The sequence below is a fragment of the Salvelinus namaycush genome, chromosome 10, assembly GCF_016432855.1.
Source record: "Salvelinus namaycush isolate Seneca chromosome 10, SaNama_1.0, whole genome shotgun sequence".
NCBI classification, from domain to species: Eukaryota; Metazoa; Chordata; class Actinopteri; order Salmoniformes; family Salmonidae; genus Salvelinus; species Salvelinus namaycush.
Window position 1 is genome coordinate 32,006,205 of NC_052316.1, and position 15,605 is coordinate 32,021,809.

Sequence of the window (15,605 nt, forward strand, 5' to 3'; positions counted from 1 at the left end):
CGCCCATGGTAAATCTTAGGCCACAGACAAATCCTTTGTCCTCTCACTGTGGAGAACCAGCCTCAGAACATTAAACATGCAATAAACGGACTTTGGAACAATGGTTTCCGTCAGCCACAATGGTGATCATGACGATAGATGGAATATTGAAATTCATATCATTTTTGTTTTGTTATTAAAGGTTAATAGATGACGTTATTACGAAAACATTGTAACTTTAAGAGTTTTCCTAGTATATACTTGATGTTTATACATTGTATGTTGTGTGGAAAATGTCCAAATCAAAGAGAATGTTTTGGTAAAGATGAAATGTGAAGTTGTCTAAAATTGGATTTGAGTCAAATCTAGACCTTGCCTCTTAACTTGGTACGCCCAGAGAATTGCCCTAAAGGCGGTTACGCCCACTTCTGACCCGAGGGTATAATACATGTGAGTTAAGAAGTAACATATCAGACTAAGTGACCCGAGTTGCAGCCAAGGTCTAAAAATTCAACGAACCCAAAATTCAACCCAAGGTGAAATCTTTTTCTACCCATGCTACTGATGAGTAGCTGTGTCTAAGCGGGTGAATTCAAGCCGGACCACCTAACCTCCACTCTCCATCAAATCGTGGTATCTACACTGTTTCATTCCTACGCTGTGAGCCCTGAGCTACAGAGCTGTCTGTCCTCAGAAGACCCCTCCCAGAGCAAGGGCGAGGAATCAGACCAATAGGACACTGACATCGTGAGGACAACCAGAGAGTTGCGCCGGAGAAGTGCGTCATTGAGAAGCCTAAACGACCCACGCGGAGCTCCCATCTGAGACCTCCCACATGTAATTACATCATTATATTCTGACCCATAAGAGCGGCAGTTCGGGGCAAGGCTAGGGTTAAAATAAGCATAGCTGACAAATGCACCCAAATGTATATTTCTCTCGTGTACTTTCTCTTTTTCTCTCTCTTTTAAATCCCCATTTTGGGTAACACGCGCCATAGTGTATTGGCCCGTTATACTAAGTTCTAATCAATAGCCTAGACAGTGTTTTTGTGTATGTGTATCTTTTATCATAATTTTAGCTTTCTAGTAAATAAATAATCAACTAAGATTGGTGTGGTACGAACTCATTGGTGGGACCCGGGTCCGTGCAGATTCCCGGATTATGCGACGTTCAGAATGAGATTGTAGAGGAAACTGATTAATTAGCGACTGTTGTAAAATCGATATTCTGATATTCTTTGAGTTAATTTGGGAAATAGAAACTCAATAAAACTAATTTTCCCATGGTGCCCCAGGTTAATGAGTTAATAATTGCTTGATTCATTTAATCACGCAATTAGAAACCTTTAATAATTCGATGAGCAACAGTCATATTAACTAATACAACATCACGACAATGGTTCCTGACATCTCCGCATTCATTGTCGCATGCACGATCTGTGCACAGAACAAGACTCCTCGGCAAGCTCCGGCTGGTCTCCTTCAACCTCTGTCTGTCCCTCACCATCCCTGGTTTCACATATCCCTGGACTTTGTCACCGGTCTCCCCCCATCTGATGGCAACACCGCTATCTGGACCGTAGTGGATCGGTTTTCCAAAGATGCCCACTTCATTCCTCTCCCCAATCTACCTTCTGCTAAAGAGACGGCCCAGCTCATGGTGCAGCACGATGAGGTCGGCATGCCTTCGGCCCAGATGTTTGTCCGCCGCTGTCGTCGAACATGCAAGAGAGCCCGGTCGGCCCTTCTCAAGACCACATCCAGGTATCGACGACAAGCGGATGGCCACCGGACCCCGGGTCCCCAGTATCGGGCAGAAGGTATGGCTGTCCACCCGGGATATGCCCCTTCACGTGGAATCCCGCAAACTCTCCCCCTGGTTTATCGGCCCTTTCCCCAGGGTCATTAGCCCTTCTGCTGTTCGTCTTCTGTTGCGCCACACCCTCAGTATACATCCCACTTTTCATGTTTCCAGAATTAAACCCATGTCTCACAGCCCTTTGTCTCCTGTTTCGTTTTGTTTCATGAAACCTACCAGCCTTTTCCCTGTTTTCTAGTTTTTCCCCGGTTTTGACCATTCTGCCTGCCCTGACCCTGAGACTGCATGCCGTTCTGTACCTTGCCACACAGCACTGGATTATTGACCCCTGTCTGCTCTGACCCTGAGACTGCCTGCCGATCTGGACCTTTTTCACCCTATCTGGATTACTGACCTGCCCTTGACCTGTTTTGCCTGCCCCTATACTAGTAATACACTTTTGTTACTTCGACATTGTCTGCACCTGGTTCTTTCCTGAAACGTGATACTTTCGGTTATTTGAAAACGAAATCACCTCAAAAATATCGTTATTTTTTAATAAACAAGCCATAGAAAGTTGGTTGCAATTTCAGTTTAATCCACCAGAAAAGACAGATACAACAAATATTGTGGATAAACTCAAATATACTAATTAATTTAAAAAAAGTTGTAATCTTTGTAAATTATGTCATAAATAGGACTGGTGGAGTTATGTCACACAAGCAGCTAACACAAATGTCTGCTCTACCCAAAATTACAACCAACTAATTGCAGCATTACTGCAAGAATGGAACAGGCAAGTGGAAGGGGAAAAAAGTTTTCAAACACTTGTTTTTCACAAGGGCTATATTAGCAGGACAATAGACACAATGTATTCCCAAAAACACCTCTCTGACATAGGGTCCAGCATATCTCTTGATGATGTCATTGAATGTCTTGCCAGCTTTGATCCATGCCTGGGCCTGCAGAACGCAAAGTTCATATTGAATAATAAGATCCGTGTTGCAAGCTTTATTTTTCCTTCTTTTTCTTTTTACAAATTTATTTTATGGCTGACAAATTCTGCCATTCCGATGAATGATATCAGCCTCTCTATTGTTCTCTCTATGTGTGTAACAATGGGATGGTTAATGTGATCTGAATGGATACAATGACCTAAATATTGGAATAGAGTAGGCTAATTATGGCAACTAATTGTTGCTTACTGAAACTCCCAAAGTCATACAATTGTTATAATAGGATTGGAAGCAATATCCTACCCGCGTGTGGTCAACTATTTCAGTAGAGCCCGAGAACATGGCAGCATCATGCTGTGGGGATGTTTTTCATCATCAGGGACTGGGAAACTGGTCAGAATTTAAGGAATAATGGATGGAGCTAAATATAGGGAAATTCTTGAGGGAAACTTGTTTCAGTCTTCCAAAGATTTGAGACTGGGATGGAGGTTCACCTTCCAGCAGAACAATGACCCTAAACATACTGCTAAAGCAACATCCGAGTGGTTTAAGGGGAAACATTTAGACGTCTTGGAATGGCCTAGTCAAAGCCCAGACCTCAATCCAATTGAGAATCTGTGGTATGACTTAAAGATTGCTGTACAACAGCGGAATCCATCCAACCTGAAGGAGCTGGAGAAGTTTTGCCTTGAGGAATGGGCAAAAATCCCAATGGCTAGATGTGCCAAGCTTATAGAGACATACCCCAAGAGACGTGCAGCTGTAATTGCTGCAAAAGGTGACTACAAAGTATTGACTTTGGGGGGTTGAATTGTTATGCATGATCAAGTTTTCTGTTTTTTTTGTCTTATTTCTTGTTTGTTTCACAATAAAAAATATTTAGCATCTTCAAAGTGGTAGGCATGTTGTGTAAATCAAATGATACAAAACCCCCCAAAAAATCAATTTTAATATCAGGTTGTAAGGCAACAAAATAGGAAAAATGCCAAGGGGGTGAAAACTTTCGCAAGCCACTGTATAGGTGGACCTGTTTCTTTGTTAACCGCTTAACTGCTCAATACATAATAACCGCATGTGCGCACTCCCTCAGAAATAGTTTGAAGAAAATACCCTTTCTATTTTATTCAGCTTTGTTCAATTGTATTCTTCATACTATAAAATAATATAAAATAATGCCATGGAACTCTAAGCAAATCTTGTCTGCTAAATGAACTAGTAATGCCCACAGCCATATGGCAAAGCCAGATCAGTGCCTAATATAAGGACAGGTGAACTATTCTGTTCTTCTTAAATATATACAGTTGAAGTCGGAAGTTTATAAACACTTAGGTTGGAGTCATTAAAACTCATTTTTCAACCACTCCACAAATTTCTTGTTAGCAAACTATAGTTTTGGCAAGTCGGTTAGTACATCTACTTTGTGCATGACACAAGTCATTTTTCCAACAATTGTTTACAGACAGATTATTTCACTTATAATTCACTGTATCACAATTCCAGTGGGTCGTAAAGTTTACATACATTAAGTTGACTGTGCCTTTAAACAGCTTGGGAAATTCCAGAAAATGATGTCATGCTTTAGAAGCTTCTGATAGGCTAATTGAGATCCTTTGAGTCAATTGGAGGTGTACCTGTGGATGTATTTCAAGGCCTAACTTCAAACTCAGTGCCTCTGGGCTTAACATCATGGGAAAATCAAAAGAAATCAGCCAAGACCTCAGAAAATAATTGTAGACCTCCACAAGTCTGTACAAACAAAAGTATGCAAGTATAAACACCATGTGACCACACAGCCGTCACACCACTCAGGAAGGAGACGCGTTCTGTCTCCTACAGATGAACGTACTCTGCTGCGAAAAGTGCAAATGTTATTTTATTTATTTCACCTTTATTTAACCAGGTAGGCAAGTTGAGAACAAGTTCTCATTTACAATTGCGACCTGGCCAAGATAAAGCAAAGCAGTTCGACACATACAACAACACAGAGTTACACATGGAGTAAAACAAACATACAGTCAATAATACAGTAGAAAAATAAGTCTATATACAATGTGAGCAAATGAAGTGAGATAAGGGAGGTAAAGGCAAAAAAAGTCCATGGTGGCGAAGTAAATACAATATAGCAAGTAAAACACTGGAATGGTAGATTGGTAGATGGAAGAATGTGCAAAGTAGAAATATAAATAATGGGGTGCAAAGGAGCTAAATAAATAAATAAATACAGTAGGGGAAGAGGTAGTTGTTTGGGCTAAATTATAGATTGGCTATGTACAGGTGCAGTAATCTGTGAGCTGCTCTGACAGCTGGTGCTTAAAGCTAGTGAGGGAGATAAGTGTTTCCAGTTTCAGAGATTTTTGTAGATGTACATTTTTGTAGTTGTAAATCAATCCCAGAACAACAGCAAAGGACCTTGTGAAGATGCTTGAGGAAACAAATACAAAAGTATCTACAGTTGGGCAAAAAGTATTTAGTCAGCCACCAATTGTGCAAGTTCTCCCACTTAAAAAGATGAGAGAGGCCTGTAATTGTCATCATAGGTACACTTCAACTATGGCAGACAAAATTAGGAAAAAAAATGCAGAAAATCACATTGTAGGATTTTTAATGATGTTATTTGCAAATTATGGTGGAAAATAAGTATTTGGTCAATAACAAAAGTTTATCTCAATACTTTGTTATATACCCTTTGTTGGCAATGACAGAGGTCAAACGTTTTCTGTAAGTCTTCACAAGGTTTTCACACACTGTTGCTGGTATTTTGGCCCATTCCTCCATGCAGATCTCCTCTAGAGCAGTGATGTTTTGGGGCTGTTGCTGGGCAACACGGACTTTCAACTCCCTCCAAAGATTTTCTATGGGGTTGAGATCTGGAGACTGGCTAGGCCACTCCAGGACCTTGAAATGCTTCTTACGAAGCCACTCCTTCGTTGCCCGGGCGGTGTGTTTGGGATCATTGTCATGCTGAAAGACCCAGCCACGTTTCATCTTCAATGCCCTTGCTGATGGAAGGAGGTTTTCACTCAAAATCTCACGATACATGGCCCCATTCATTCTGTCCTTTACACGGATCAGTCGTCCTGGTCCCTTTGCAGAAAAACAGCCCCAAAGCATGATGTTTCCACCCCCATGCTTCACAGTAGGTATGGTGTTCTTTGGATGCAACTCAGCATTCTTTGTCCTCCAAACACGACGAGTTGAGTTTTTACCAAAAAGTTTGGTTTCATCTGACATTCTCTATTTTGGTTTCATCTGACATTCTCCCAATCTTCTTCTGGATCATCCAAATGCTCTCTAGCAAACTTCAGACGGGCCTGGACATGTACTGGCTTAAGCAGGGGGACACGTCTGGCACTGCAGGATTTGAGTCCCTGGCGGCGTAGTGTGTTACTGATGGTAGGCTTTGTTACTTTGGTCCCAGCTCTCTGCAGGTCATTCACTAGGTCCCCCCGTGTGGTTCTGGGATTTTTGCTCACCGTTCTTGTGATCATTTTGACCCCACGGGGTGGATTTTCTTTTCTCATTTTGTCTGTCATAGTTGAAGTGTACCTATGATGAAAATTACAAGCCTCTCTCATCTTTTTAAGTGGGAGAACTTGCACAATTGGTGGCTGACTAAATACTTTTTTGCCCCACTGTATATCCACAGAAAAATGAGTCCTAAATCGACATAACCTGAATGGCGCTCAGCAAGGAAGAAGCCACCGCTCCAAAACCACCATAAAAAAGCCAGACTTTTGTTTGCAACTGCACATGGGGACAAAAAATCGTAATTCTTGTAGAAATGTCCTCTGGTCTGGTGAAACAAATATAGAACTGTTTGGCCATAATGACCATCGTTATGTTTGGAGGAAAAGGGGGGATGTAACGGCTGTTGACGGTGGTAGAAGGTGAGGACCAAGGTGCAGCGTGGTAAGTGTTCATGATATTTAATAATAATCAAAACTGAACATTGAATAACTAAACAACAAAGAAACAACCGAAACAGTTCTGTCTGGTGCAGACACACAAAGACTGAAAATAACCACCCACAAAACACAATACAGGCTACCTAAATATGGTTCTCAATCAGGGACAATGATTGACAGCTGCCTCTGATTGAGAACCATATCAGGCCAAACACAGAAATAGAAAATTATAGAAAAACTAACATAGACAACCCACCCAACTCACGCTATGACCACACTAAAACAAAGAAATAACAAAAGAACTAGGGTCAGAACGTGACAGTACCCCCCCCCCCCCCGGAGGTGTGGACTCCGGCCGCAAAACCTGAACCTATAGGGGAGGGTCTAAGTGGGCATCTGTCCGCGGTGGCGGCTCTGGCGCTGGACGTGGACCCCACTCCACCATTGTCTTAGTCCGCTTCAGTAGCGTCCTTTGAGCTGCGACCCTCGCCGCCGACCTTGGACTGGGAACCCTAATAAATGGGCCCACGGGACTGAGGAACGCCTCTGGACTGAGGGGCAGCTCCGGACTGAGGGGCAGCTCCGGACTGAGGGGCAGCTCCGGACTGAGGGGCAGCTCCGGACTGAGGGGCAGCTCCGGACTGAGGGGCAGCTCAGGACTGAGGGGCAGCTCAGGACTGAGGGGCAGCTCCGGACTGAAGGGCAGCTCCGGACTGAAGGGCAGCTCCGGACTGAAAGGCAGCTCCGGACTGAGGGGCAGCTCAGGACTGAGGGGTAGCTCAGGACTGAGGGGCAGCTCCGGACTGAAGGGCAGCTCCGGACTGAGGGGCAGCTCCGGACTGAGGGGCAGCTCCGGACTGGCAGGCGGCTCGAGCAGCTCCTGACTGGCGGGCGGCTCCGGCAGCTCCTGACTGGCGGGCGGCTCCGGCAGCTCCTGACTGGCGGGCGGCTCCGGCAGCTCCTGACTGGCGGGCGGCTCCGGCAGCTCCTGACTGGCGGGCGGCTCCGGCAGCTCCTGACTGACCGGCGGCTCTGGCAGCTCCTGACTGACGGGCGGCTCTGGCAGCTCCTGACTGATGGGCGGCTCTGGCAGCTCCTGACTGACGGACGGCTCTAACGGCTCCTGACTGACGGACGTGGCTCGATGCCCTGACCACACTAAAACAAAGAAATAACAAAAGAACTAGGGTCAGAACGTGACGGGGGAGGATTGCAAGCCGAAGAACACCATCCCAACCGTGAAGCACGGGGGTGGCAGCATCATGTTGTGGGGGTGCTTTGCTGCAGGAGGGACTGGTGCACTTCACAAAATAGATGGCATCATGAGGAGGAAAATTATGTGGATATATTGAAGCAACATCTCAGGACATCAGTCAGGAAGTTAAAGCTTGGTCGCAAATGGGTCTTCCAAATGGACAATGACCCCAAGCATACTTCCAAAGTTGTGGCAAAATGGCTTAAGGACAGCAAAGTCAAGGTATTGGAGTGGCCATCACAAAGCCCTGACCTCAATCCTATAGAAAATTTGTGGGCAGAACTGAAAAAACATGTGCGAGCAAGGAGGCCTACAAACCTGACTCAGTTTCACCAGATCTGTCAGGAGGAATGGGACAAAATTCACCCAACTTATTGTGGGAAGCTTGTGGAAGGCTACCCAAAACGTTTGACCCAAGTTAAACAATTTAAAGGCAATGCTACCAAATACTAATTGAGTGTATGTAAACTTTTGACCCACTGGAAATGTGATGAAATAAATAAAAGCTGAAATAAATCATTCTCTCTACTTTTATTGAGACATTTCACATTCTTAAAATAAAGTGGTGATCCTAACTGACCTAAGACAGGGAATTTTTACTAGGATTAAATGTCAGGAATTGTGAAAAACTGAATTTAAATGTATTTGGCTAAGGTGTATGTAAACTTCCGACTTCAACTGTACATATTTTTTCGTGTTATGTTTTTTTAGACCTGTCTAAAATAAATAAAGTATGTATTGTGATGGTGTAGGCTATATAGATTTTTTTTACTTTTTAAAATGTAGATGTTCCCAAGGTACAAGGCTTGTAGGCTATGTAGGAAGCCACTAGATGCTAAATGTGTTTATGTTAATTAACGGTAAATTACGGTGACACCTGTAGTTATTTGCTTGACAATCACCGGCTGACAAAATTTCATGACAGCCACAGCCCTTTGTACTGTACAGCGGCTCTGCATGGATCTGTTATTGTGGGGTGAGCCTGCAGTCAGACTGGTGTTATTGTGAAGGGACACAGACCCACGGAGACCGCCAGATTACTCATTACACACCTACAGCCGGAAAGCGGCAGCAACCCAGGCAGACCAAACAACACATAAAATGGGAACCCAGACAGAGAAAAGGTAAAACCTTTGTAAGTAATAACATTGATGCTCTGGATCAGGAGTGCCCCCCCCCCCCCCCCCCCCAACCCAGATGGTATGTCCTGCCACAGAGACACAGAGCCAGAGAGCCAAACACTAAGGCCATGTATCAGTGGTCCTGGGCGCCGTCCTCCCAGCTGAGCTTTTAACATGAGCAACAGCGACCCACAGCCACTCTGTGCAAAGCAAACCCCACTGCCAAAGGAGAGAGGAGAGGAGAGGAGAGGAGAGGGAGAGAATCCTAGTAGAGACAGAGCTCCCCACAGTGGCTGATGGTATGGTGGTCATGGGATATCATCTTGGGATGGGGTGATGCATTCAATCAGGTACTGTACTGTACACCAAATGGAAAAAGAGAGAGAGACAGAGAGAGGGGGGGGGGGGTAGAGGGGGATATTGTTGTTATTGTAACATTGGAAGTGAACAGGGGTTTCTCCCTGTAAGCTGTGTGGTCAAATGCTAACTAGGGTGTAGTGTTGCCACAGAGTAAACAGAAGAGAGGCGATGAAGGCTGCTGGCTAGTCAACTCTCCAATCAGTTTGGCATGGTAATCACCATGACTCCTTGTGAGAATACAAATCAAATGAATTAGATATGAACATCCCAGTCCTATTTCTCCTCTCATGAGAAAAATTTATTAAGAAAATAATAATTAAATTAAAATCGCTTGTTCGTATCCCCTGTCTCTCCATCTCGTTCTGTGTCTCTCTATTTTTCCATCTTTCTCAATCTCCCATTTTCTCCCAATGGAGAGAATGAATTCGAGTCAATAGAGAGAGATTTGATCAGGAATCATTGCAATGTTATGATTTCCCTATATAAAATAAAACATGTATTCAGTATGCATGGAGAGCAGTGTTACTTGTTCTAAACAGGAGATGAGCTGAGCCAAACTACTTCAGGTAGTCTCTTTTGCCTCTGTAAATAGCCGGAAGTTTACACAATGTTTACCTAAAAGTGTCTAAGGAGGTATAGGCTACTCAGGGATATCTTTCTGTTTACATTTACACTTGTGAAATCTTTGTTTAGCATTGTAGCTCATTTAAAAATCTCATGTTTGTTAATGCAGTGTTATAAAACATTCACTATTTACTGCAGGTATCTGCTTTAAGACTATAGATGTTGTATATTTTACAGCCATTATTTATCACTCATACATGAGTCATTCCCCGCTGGCCCACACATCCTCTTCAGTGCACAAAGGTCAATAAATAAAGGTAAACAAATGAATTCATCACAAGCCTCAACAGGACAGAAATTTCTCACCTTGTGAATGGATGAATAGAGGGAGGTTGGCTGGGAGATGAAAGGCTGTTTCATTCAGCTTGGCCGAAGCACTGAGCCCAATGAATAAACTGGCCTTCACCTGCCATGGCATTAGTTCAGAGGGAATTAATGCAAGACAAATAGGAAAAGGGCTAAGCCAGGTTTTATATCTGCTCCTGGACACAGACCAAGTAAAAGGCCAGGGGAAACCACAGAACAGGGATGGCCAGTAATGGTTATGGAGCACAGCAGTGTGTACAGGCTTTTGTAAGACACCTGATACAACACTAGCCACCTAATATATGCTCTTAAAAATAGTCCATCTTTGGTTGAATCAGGTGTGTAAGCGCTGGGCTGAACAAATACCTGCATACATTATGGAACATGGCACAGAGGCTCAGGGGAGGGAATGATCAGATCTGCCAGGTTTTGCAGCAGTCACAGCAGCAGTGTTTTACAGCACCTGTTCTCATTCTCCTAGCTGGCCCAGAGCGTCCCGCTGAGGGTCCATAAATCAGTCGTCGGTACTGGAGAGGGGTGGACAGGTAGAGACACTCTGCTGTCTCTGTCCCTGTTACTGTCAGTCGTCTCGTTTTGCTCACTACACTGCCAGTTGTTCTGTCATCAGTAATTTTCAAAGCTGGGGGACGACAGTGTCTGTCTCAGTCCCCCCCATTTGGCAGAGATAGTGGTGTCTCCCTCCCTTCCTCCTCTCCTCTGCTGTCTGACTTCATAGGAGAGTGATGGGTGAAGAGTTTGTCGTTGAACTGGGTCAAACATCTCTCTCTGATTTTTCAAGCTTCCCTGATTCCCATCCTAGGAATTTCAAAGTAAAAAAGCACAATAAAAACTCTGAGTCACCTCTTAACCCTCCCATCTGCCAATCCTCCTCCCAGCCCAACATGTGGATACTTGTGTGCTCTAGCCAGAGGGGAATAGCAAACAGGGGAATATAATAGGGAAGTCTAACCAGAACTGGGAAAAACATCAGAAGTTGTTGAGCATATATATGAGTGCTGATCTTCAGGAGGAACAAACTCTGCTTTTCAGGGATATTGTAATCATATGCATACATTGTAAGTATTAGCTTTGAGCTTTGCTTTGGCTGTATAGAGAAATAGAGAAATGCTTGTGACATGACCACTCCTTTCACATTCCTTTCATTCCGTACTTAACATGGTTGGTTGACCTACAGTATATTGGTTTGCTTCAGTTTTTGCATTTCTAGGCACAAATGAGTTATGCTTCATTGTAAGTGGTTAGTAGTTCATAGATAGGTAGTCTCTATTTACATTTGTGTATAAAATAAATGTTTGATACAGAACACTGCTCATGGATGATTGGTCAAAAATCATTTTTCTCTGGCTAATACTTATTATCGATTAATGAATCAATAATCATAATGGATGGCCAGTGTCTGCTTAAACGGCTGCAGATTCTGACTGCTGAAGTTATGAGATTTCCTGTTTCTGTCCCATAATTCATAGCGAAACTGGCCAGTTGCTGTTCTGCTTTTGCATTTTTTGGGCAAAAAACATCTCTGACTAGACAGGCTTCCTGTGCTCTCTGTTGCCTCTGTCTTTCTTTCTCCCTCATTTTAGATCAGCTGTTTCCATCATCACTCTCTCATGTTAGAAGGTCTGATATCAAGCGAAGGGGCATGTACAGGAAGTAAGTCAACATTCTGTTCTGTATAAATGTAAACCATTTGAACATCATCATCCTCAAAAAAAAAATTAAGAGTCTCTAGGCTTTTTTGTTGTTTTTGTAGGGCCCCCAAGCCCCCCATCGATGAAGTTGTGTCATGGCGACAATCCCTGAAAAAACTCCAGGAGTCTAAAAGTAAGACAATGTACTCTTCTTTACTCTCTCTCTCTCTACTACTGTTGATACTGTTGATTGGTAATGTTGATACAGTCCTACCAAAACATGTGCAGGGAAGTGTTACCAGTATAAGCCTAAAGTCATTGGAACAGGGGGGACAAGCTGGCTGTCGTTGTACATATTTTGTCTTGTGTCGATTAGAGTCAGTTCTCCAGCTGTGATTTATATTAAGCAATTAGTGTGAGTAATGCAGTTTGCTGTTTGTTTGTGTTCCCAAAAGACTAATGAAAAATGGCACACCTGCATGGCTTCATAAGTAGGCTAAGCATTTTGAAAAGGAACAGTAGGCTACAAAGGACAATTATTCTCCCATAAGACATCTGCAATGGTTCACTCACATCTAAAACATGTTTTATGACATTGTACATGTTTTTTTAGGCAACAAAAGTTGTTATATTGTTTGCTAATTTATTTGCATTGGTCAGCAACTGTAAATGTCCCATTTAAAAATGGAAACCCAGAACATCTGCTGGTGAGCTTGAAAAAGCATCTCCTTGTCAATAACTCCCTGTCAATTTCCTGAACCAGTTTGACAACTTTGTGGGCTAGCCTGCTCTCTCTAACTAAACCTGTGTTCTGCAGGTCATGGTCAGTGGCCATGCTTACATGTATGTGCCTGCCTGTGTGAATGTGAGTCTGTTTCACACCATCTCCTTTTTATGTCTCTACCGTGTAGCAGGGCAGCTGGCCTTCAGAGAGTTCCTGAGGACAGAGTACAGCGAGGAGAACATCTTGTTCTGGCTGGCCTGTGAGGAGTACAAGACCATCACCACCAGCAATGAGATAGCTATAGCAGCCAAAAGGATCTACACAGAGTTTGTACAGGTCGACGCTCCCAGACAGGTACGTAAAGACATCAGACGGAATGGTGTAGCTTAATCTTCTTTCCCCCTCTCTCTTTCTTTCATTTATTTTTTTAATCGTTAGCTCTCCCCCTCAAGCTGTCTCTCAATCATTCTGTCTGTGTCCCTCTCTCTGTCCAACATGATGGCTACACAAAGGCAATGTTTCATTCATTACTCAATTCCAGATAAACATCGACTGTGGGACCAGGCAGGAGATTACAAACAGCATGTCTCAGCCGACCCTGAGCTGCTTCGACAAGGCACAGAGACTGATATACAAGCTGATGAAAAAGGACTGTTATCCCAGATTCCTGAAATCTGAAATCTATCAAGGTCTTTTAGAACCATCAGAAGCCAGCTGAGATTCCAGAACCAGGTGGAGAATAATACCTGTTAACAACCAACAGTCTGTGGGCTGACAGGGATTCAACTCTCTCCGCTCTAACTAGCTGCCCATGTTAGTTCAGCATGGTTTAACTCTGGGCTGGAGCACAAAACACAGGACCCATGCTCTGTAGTCTCTCTAATAATAGTTCATCATCTAGCTCAGTGGCTCCCAATCGTATTCTGAGGTGTGGCCAACCAAAATATTTTCAACGTAAGGTGGGATACTCTCCATATAAATATGCTAATATTATAGATAATAGATATGATTACAAATGTTATACAGTACTGACTTTATTTAGAGTATAAAGCATTATGTATGTTTTATAACTTATTATTATCCATTGATTATCAATTGATTATTACTTTTGACTGTAATAATTCATGGTATTCTCCTGATGTCTATGAAAACTAGGATATGTCAGACCTGCCATTAAAGCCATGAAAAAAAGTTTCAGTCAATTTTTTTATTTATGTGTTGTTTCTGTCTATGACAGAAATTCAATAAGCCAACCCAATGCAATGTTGTGTATGCGGGTGTATGTCATTAGGATTCAGAAAGCCAATCCAACACAATCAGTGCAGCATCAGCTGAGGTCATAGTCTCTTTCTCTCAGTCGTACCCTCATGTTGTTCCTCTTTATCTCTCAGACCCAGAGCAACCCCAAACACTCTGTTCCCTAGGCAACCAGGCCAGTGGGCCATCTTTGAGACCTCTCTCTTGTGTGTTGTGTTTGGTCCCATCTCTGCCTCTCTCTTGTGTGTTGTGTTTTCACACATTGTACAGTGGGATTTCATGTTGTTTACAGTTAAATTGACCTCTCGGTGTTATGTGTAACACCAGTCCAGGCATGTATAGTTTCTCCCCAGCAACGTCTGTGTATGCAGCGAAAATAATAATACTTTTTTAAAAATGAAGTAAGCTTTATGCAACATCTTTCTGAGTATGGACCCATCACACCTTTTATATCTCCCAGCAGGAGGCCATGTACTCTAGAAGGATCAACCACCTGCCTCCACTCCAACACACCATCTTCCCTCCACATACAGACCTCCACAAGGATATACACCTGGCATCTTCCACTTGTAAACATAGACACAATTAAATGTAACGCATACCAACCTGCTCTAGGATATGATACCATGTTCATTGCTTCCCTCAGTGAGTCCCACACATCCACACACACACATAGGCACTTTAATTGTGTTTCCGGCCAAACGTATACAGTTGCAAGAAAAAGTATGTGAACTCTTTGGAATGATCTCGAATTCTACGTAAATTGTTAAAAAATGTCACAACAGTAGACAAACACAGTGTTAAACTAACAACACACACATGTTTTTATTTTTCTTGTCTATATTGAATACATCATTTAAACAATCACAGTGTAGGTTGGGGAAAGTATGTGAACCCCTAGGCTAATGACTTCTCCAAAAGCTAATTGGAGTCAAGAGTCAGCTAACCTGGAGTCCAATCAATCAGACAAGATTGGTTAGAGTTGCCCTCCAATATAAAAAACACTCACAACTTGTGAATTTGCTATTCACATGAAGCATTGCCTGATGTGAACCATGCCTCAAACAAAAGATATCTCAGAAGATTAAGATTAAGAATTGTTGACTTGCATGAAGCTGGAAAGGGTTACAAAATAATTTCTAAAAGCCTTGATGTTCATCAGTCTGTCTGTCCGCCAATTGAAGGACAACAACCCAAAAAGAAGTACATCAACAACAGAATGGCTTCAACAGAAGACAATACGGCTTCTGGAGTGGCCCAGTCAGAGTCCTGACCTCAACCCGATTGAGATGCTGTGGCATGACCTCGAGAACGGTTCACACCAGAAATCCCAAGAATATTGCTGAACTGAAACAGATTTGTAAAAAGGAATGGTCCAAAATTCCTCCTAACCGTTGTGCAGGTCTGATCCGCAACTACAGAAAACATTTGGTTGAGGTTAGACTGTGATGGCACCCGTCTTATCGGCTCTTAACCAACCATGCTATTTTGTTTGTTCTTTCAAGTTTTTTGTAACTTCTTTTGTACATAATGTTGCTGCTACCGTCTCTTATGACCAAAAAGAGCTTCTGGACATCAGAACTGGATTTCTCACCTCAAACCGGAAGAAGAGTTATTCTTCAATGAGTCGGACTGGAGGGATATAATACAGACACCCGACCATGCCTAG

At 43.1% G+C, this 15,605-nt stretch overlaps 1 protein-coding gene across 1 annotated transcript; it reads left to right on the forward strand.

The window, feature by feature from the left end:
* The first annotated feature begins 1,662 nt into the window (after positions 1-1,662).
* On the forward strand, positions 1,663-13,397 carry LOC120054305 (regulator of G-protein signaling 21-like). Its single transcript, XM_039001720.1, has 5 exons — positions 1,663-1,801; positions 11,908-11,977; positions 12,078-12,148; positions 12,867-13,033; positions 13,221-13,397. The coding sequence occupies exons 1-5, from the start codon at positions 1,663-1,665 to the stop codon at positions 13,395-13,397; spliced, it is 624 nt and encodes a 207-aa protein (XP_038857648.1).
* Positions 13,398-15,605: the final 2,208 nt, after the last annotated feature.